This window comes from Merops nubicus, unplaced genomic scaffold (assembly GCF_000691845.1).
Source record: "Merops nubicus isolate BGI_N331 unplaced genomic scaffold, ASM69184v1 scaffold35696, whole genome shotgun sequence".
NCBI lineage: Eukaryota > Metazoa > Chordata > Aves > Coraciiformes > Meropidae > Merops > Merops nubicus.
In genome coordinates, this window is record NW_008617615.1 from 2,887 (window position 1) to 9,502 (window position 6,616).

The following is a 6,616-nucleotide window of genomic DNA, read 5'->3' on the forward strand; positions in this document are numbered from 1 at the left end:
CCACCACCACTGATGGCCCAGGGGTTGCACCAGCCCTCAGGACCAGGCAGCAGCACCAGCCCCTGTGCAAGGGCAGGGAACAGGCAGGACTCTTCTTTTTTTTAAAATTTATTTTATTTTCCTTTCTCTAGTCTCTGTCACTGCTTTATAAACACATGTGGGACCAGGCAGCAGCACCAGCCCATGTGGAAGGGCAGGCAACAGGCAGGACTCTTCTTTTTTTTTTAAATTTATTTTATTTTCCTTTCTCTGGTCTCTGTCACTGCTTTATAAACACATGGAAGAGCCCCGGGCTGGCTGTCCACAGGGCTCTGCTGCTGTCTCAGTCACTGCAAACGTGTCTTTTATTCATAGCTCAAAGGCACAAGTGTAGAGCTCTCGTTTATAAGAACAGGTCTGGCCATAACAAGGTTGAGCATTGGCAGCATATTCCCTGGCAAACAGAAAAAAAGGGGCTGCTGGTACAAAAAACATTAAAATAAACTCAGCAATGTACTTTACCCTTCCATAGGCAGCAACGGGTGTAATCTGCAATGAAATGCTGCTTGAGTTACCCACCACTTGTAGGCAGGGTGTGACTGTTCACATGAGCAAGGCTAATTCTTCACGAAGTTTTGCACCCATCAGTGAAGAGAATCCCCCAGGAGCCAATGCAGACAAATGCTGTATTTGCAGTTAAGCCATTAGCTGTAGTACTTGAGGTACTTACAGTACATTTGAATGACAAGATTAGTGTTCAGATATTGAGATAAAGCAGAAAAAAGAACACAGAAAAAAAACCAAAAAGTCTCCTCTCTGTAGTCTTGTACCTGAACATTACTCAAAATACCACTCAGGAGAGCAGTTTATGGGCTCTTCCTTCCAAAGAGTCTTCAGACGCTGGGCCCAGGCAATCAGCATCTCCTTCCTCTTCTCCTCAGAGACATGCTCTGGAGCAAAGCAGATGTGAGGTGCAAGGACTTTGACACCACAGAAGTGCATGATCCCGTGCTGGAGTTGAAGGAAAGAAAGAAAAGCCTCAGGAAACGGCCTGTCCCTTTCAGCTCAGGAATGTGGCAGAGTCCAATCTGCAACTGTTCCTCTGACCCAACGTAAGGCAGGTTGTCTAAACCTGTGCATCGACCAGGAGAAGGGAAATAAATTGCACAAGTTTGTTACCTGTCCTGGCAGTCGCTATTGAAGGGTCAGCACTAAGCAGAATGACATACAACACACTGAAAAATAAGGTCACCTTCCTTTATTCTGCTCTGTGGAATTTATTTTAAGTGCTGGAAAGCCCCCCAGAGAAGGTGAAGAGGCTGACAGTGTAACCTGCCTCCACTTCTGACCTGGAGGCAGTGGCACAAAATAACTTTAAAACTCTGTGGACTTTTAAAGGAGTCTTATGACTTTAAAGCCCAATTTATAACCTGCAGATGCTCAGAACTGACAGCTTCATTTGTTCTTATTGTATTTCGTAGAAAATAATAACACAACTGTTGAAAATAATTGGTATAATAAAAATGAAGGCAAACAACAAGTGAACATTCCTATATTGTACCTGCATGGGCCACAGGAGATAGCGAATATCACCGTTGAGACTTCCTTTTGCATACATCTCTTTGCTTCCTCCAGTGGTGAAAGAAAAGAGGGCTAATTTGTTCTAGAATTAAGAAATGGGTGCTTGAGTTAGGCATGTTTAAAGAAAGTGGCTGAACATTTCAGGGGATGCTCAGGGGAACCTGGACAGCATAAACTTCTAGAGGAGGTGGTGTCCTCTTCTCTCCCAGGCCTTGCGTGTGGTGGTAGCTCCGAGGCAAAGATTGATGGCACACAACTAGAGAGTGGACTGAGTGTCAGGGCTTTGGGCAGAGGCTGATTAAAAACCAAAAGGAGTGACGTGTGGAGCAGGGCTGGCCCTGGTTCAGCTCTCTGCAGTGCCTGGAAAGCCCTCTGATATTGAGAATATCTTTATTCCTATCCATCCTGAATGCAGAAACTGAATGTTTCAGTCCCCCTTCAAACCCAGGCTTGCTTGTCACTTGCCAAGGAATAATTTGAGAACAAATTATTCCTCAGGTGCCCTGAACTTCTGTTTCTATGATGTTGGCCATGGGCTCGTGCCCAGCTTGCATCCTCTCAGTTCTAGCTTCTGTAATGGAAATACATTTCCCCAGAGCAGTACGGGAACTGCCCTGAGCCTGCACTCAGCTCGTGGCTGCCATCCTTGGGGATGGCCGTTCCTGAAAGGAAACTGAAAGGTCTGGGATTGTTAAGATCAAGAATTGCAGAGATTGATATGCAGCAAACATAAATGTGCAACTAATGCTGTTTCTGGATGCTGCAGTTGTTAGCAAATAAGACCCATCAGACAGCCAAAATTTTCCAGGGATGTTCCCAGTGTCATGGAGAATTAAGCATTTATGAATTGTCACTAGAAATACTGATCTTAATTTATAAGTTACAGAGAAGAAAAGGTTGAAAGGGAATAGCTGGGAGAGAGGCTCATGCACTGGGTTTCTCAGGTTTCTGATCCAGTTTTATAATGCAATTCCAAGCTTTGACATCTGATCCCAGAACAGGGTGTGGCCACCCATCCCAGTGTGCCACCCATTACAGCTCTCTGCAGTCCTGTGGGGGTGGGAAGAGCCACAGGCTGCCACTGTAGGACTGAACTGCTGGCAAGCTGTGTGCTGTGCCAGCACACTCCGACACCCTTCCAGATCACAAAGCCCCTTTTGCAGGCCAACTACAATCTGGAGGAGATTGGTTCAATCTTTTGGAATCACTGCATTCTCCTTACTGGGTTACCCCTCAGGCAGCCTTAACGAGGCAGAAAGATACCAAAGCATGATGCCAGGAGAGCATAGGGTCAGAGCTCTAAACAGACATAAAGGGAAAGAAAGATGGGTACCCTCAAGAGCACAGTGCAGATCTTGATAAACCAACCTCAGAAACATACCTTGAGCAAACCAGAATCGTAACAGTTTGGAAACTCGTGGGCAAATCCTTGGACCAAGACTCTGTCCACCCAGCCCTTCATGATTGCTGGCATGCTGAACCAGTACAAGGGGAACTGGGCAAAAAACAAACCACCTCGTTAGTGCAGAGAGTCCAGGCCATCCTTAGGCCTGGTCTTCAGGCCAAACCCCAGTCCTTCAACCTGTTCAGATGTTGTACATGTCTTCTCCTGGCTCTCCACCAGAGGAGGCAGCAAGGGTGCTTGGCAGAGAACAGCTGCAGTGCCTTCTGCTGGCAGCAGCCTCGGGTAGGTGCCCGACTGCCGCAGCACAGCAGCACCAGGGCACCCACCCAGCCTGAAGTGGGGTGTCCTGAGGCAGGGTGGTGCTGGGAATGCAAAGCTACGACTGGACAGAACTCTGTCTGCTGAGGCTGAAGTGCAAAAGGGACACATGACGTCCACCAGGACTGACATCTGGTGGCCAGTTCTGATCTGCTGCCAAATTCTGCCAGGTCTTGAGGAAGGTCTATTTTTACATCCTGCTGACGTGAGGACTCTGAACCACTGCACTGAGAAGAAAACTTAGTAGGGAAAAAAAAACCCAGCAGGACCCTCTGCTTCTAGAGCCTCCAGTTAGCCTGTGGGATGACATCCCAAAGCTATCCTGCCTTATATGTGTTACCTTGAATGCTCTGTGGGCTCCTGCTCTAGGAGACCTGGCTACCCCTATACACTTCTGCATGCACTGCAGCACAGGAGAAGAAATGCTGCAAAACTTTACCCACGTGGGGCTTCTTTCAAGGTGGGAACTGTGGAAATCACTTGTGTGCACTGTGGCAATGGTGGGCAATCACCATTACCTGTGGAAGTGGAGAGGTCACTCTGCAGTTAATAGCTAATTTCAAATTGCTTCATGGTGTCTTTGGCAGGCTTTTCTTTCTTCCTTTCCTGTTTTTATTTTTTTTTTCTTCATTAGAACATACTCAGCTTGGCAGGAAGTAGGAAGCCACCACTTCCTTCAGGGCTTGTTTTACCATGCTGATCTCACAAGCAATAGTGTAAAAATGATGATGATTTACCATGAAATGCTTCACTGAGATATGTGACAGCCTAAACTTCATCTAGAATCAGACAGGGGACTACACATACAGGCTATACCCAAGGCCAGCAGGCACACGAGGAGCTGTGGGGCTGGTACTGCCTCACACAGTGCTTCAGGGACTTGGGGTGACCAGCAGGGAGCAGAGGTGGGGTGCAGTGATCCATTAGCAAGTCCTGCTACTGACCTGTATTTGGTACTGCACCATTACTTAAAGTACTTACTCCTAAAGCTGCTGCTCTGGTGTCTGTTACCATATTCTGAACGTGCAACTCAGCAGGGCCACCTAAGGCCCTTACACACGTCTCTGTGTGTAAATCTGAGTCTGCTTTGTCTGTAAGACAGAGGGATAACATCTGGCACGGTTCTTTCTGTATAGTCTCAGCCTGGACTTGCTCAGTGCCATTGTTTGCAGTGCAGGTAGCAGTTTTCACAAAACCTATGCAGTCAGTCTGCTTTTGAATGTTAATTTTTAAGTGAACTGTTGCTGTGAGTTTTACTCGGGTACTTTAAGGTCCTAATTTCAGATGCCTTCCTGGTCTCTGAAAACACCAGTGTGGAGTCAGTTGTGTGAAAAACTCAGTGTGCTAGCATGAATAATGTGACCTGGTATTTTTGGTATTTTTAAAGTCCACATGGTATCAGGAGAACCTGACACCTTGAAATTGCTACAGACTGATGGCAGAGCCATCACCTCTCTGGCTGCATTCAATGTTCCTAATGAAATCTATAATCTGCTCACTATTGGTTTTCTTTTGTTCAACCCTGTACATTACAACTGAAGTCTTTAAATGCAATTTAAAATAATGACCTGAAAAATCAGTAAGTCTGCTTCCTGCACCTTCTTTTGCTCTTCGATCAGATCGTTGGACAGAGCTCCTCTCTTGTAAGCTTCCCACATCTCCATGCCATAATTGAACTCTTCTGAGCTGTGCAAGCAACCTGTGGGCAGAGGTGCCATCAGTCCTTGCCCTGATTTTTGTGGCCAGATGAGAATTAAATCCACATTGTAGTACACAGTTCTGGATCGAGTTACTGCTGTCCATTTTTCCCTCCCCACTTCCTCTTCTCCTTTTCTTTCCCCCCCCGTGGACACTCAGCACCCATGCAGATGATGGTGACCTGGTTTTAAACTGGAGAGGACTGCAGTGTCTGAGAGGACTAAAACTGTCACCTTTCAGTAGCAATGTATGAAGTGCAGCAGGAGGACCTAAGCTCAGCTCTAGGCTCTGGTGATGCAGGTGGTGATTTAGGAGGATTTAAGAGAATTTTGCTAATTGCTCTGCCTCTACATTAGGGATTACTGAAGCCACCATGCAGTCACAAGCACTAGGGAGCTGCTTTTCAGCCTCTGTAACTGGGAAACTGAGCAGGGGCAGGGGAGCCAGTGCAGGCCAGCTCTGCTGACTCCACTGCATTTGGCTGAGCTGATGCAAGTGTGTCTGAACCAGACATACACAGGTTGATTCAGATGATTAAACTCATAGACCATCCATCTCTAGCAGAAGAGGGAGGCAGTAGCCCCTCTGTGGCTAGTCTTACCCACAATGTCCCTCCTTGTGGCCCTTGGCTCGAAGTGCATGGCGTACAGGTCGGACACGGTGACACTGCAGCCCTGCCTGCTCAGCTCCTCCACAGCAACGCTCTTCAGAGACCCGTTGAAGGACCTGGGCTCCTGATGTGCATAGATTATCAGGACTTTTCTCCCTGGAGGCAGAAGGGAAACCAGAAGATATCTTTGAGTCTAGGAGGCAGACACTAAAGGGTCTGTGGAGCTGCTCCTTCATTCTTCTGTAGCACGTGTTCCAAGCAGCACACAAGTAATGAAACAGAGCGAGGGGGGCAGCGTTTGCCTCCTGCGTGGCAGCAGAGAGGAACCCATCAGTCAGTGCCCCCCAGCCAGCAGTTCTCTGCTACACTGGGCTGTCTGAGTTCCCACAGCAAGCCACACTGCCCTACATCAGCACAACTCGGTCCCTCCTCTTGAGTCAGCGTCTGTGTTCATCTGCTTCCACTGCTTTCCCCCAGAAAAACCCTCGCCCAAAAGCAGCAAACAAAAAGCTGGCTGCTGGCTGAGCTCCCTGGGGCTGAGGGTCCCAGGGGCAGGCTGGGACCAAAGCAGTGCCAGCTTAGATTCCCTCAGACTGCTGGAGAAACGTGTTCTGGGAGCCCAGAGCATCTTTCTAGTGCAGGGTGGGATCCCCTCGCCTCCCCGTTCAGTGCCAGTGGGCACTGGGGCAGACGTTTGAGATGCTGCTTCAGCAGCATCACAGCACCTTCAACAGAAAGCCACATGACTGTGAGGTGAGAGCGAGCTGTCTAGCCTATCTCAAACTGCTGCCAAGGTGGATTTAAAGTAAGCTGAGTGGCAAGACAGATACGTTGGGATGGAGCTTCTGAAACTGATGTAACAAAGCGTGTCAGAGGTCGCTTGTTCAAAATGGCCATAGGCCGTTCAGTTTTAAGAATTCTCTAAAAAAAATCACTCATCGCTGAGCACAAGGGAAAGGTGAAATATGTTTATGGGGTGGTAGTTATTTATACATAAACACTGCAGAGGAGGAAACCTCCAGGGG

At 47.9% G+C, this 6,616-nt stretch overlaps 1 protein-coding gene across 1 annotated transcript; it reads right to left on the reverse strand.

Moving 5' to 3' along the window:
* Positions 1–816: 816 nt before the first annotated feature.
* LOC103775737 (ribosyldihydronicotinamide dehydrogenase [quinone]-like) lies at positions 817–5,726 on the reverse strand. The gene is given in 6 exon segments (XM_008943211.1): positions 817–990; positions 1,541–1,642; positions 2,942–3,055; positions 4,852–4,982; positions 5,583–5,702; positions 5,705–5,726. Coding segments are annotated over 6 exon segments (663 nt in total).
* Positions 5,727–6,616: the final 890 nt, after the last annotated feature.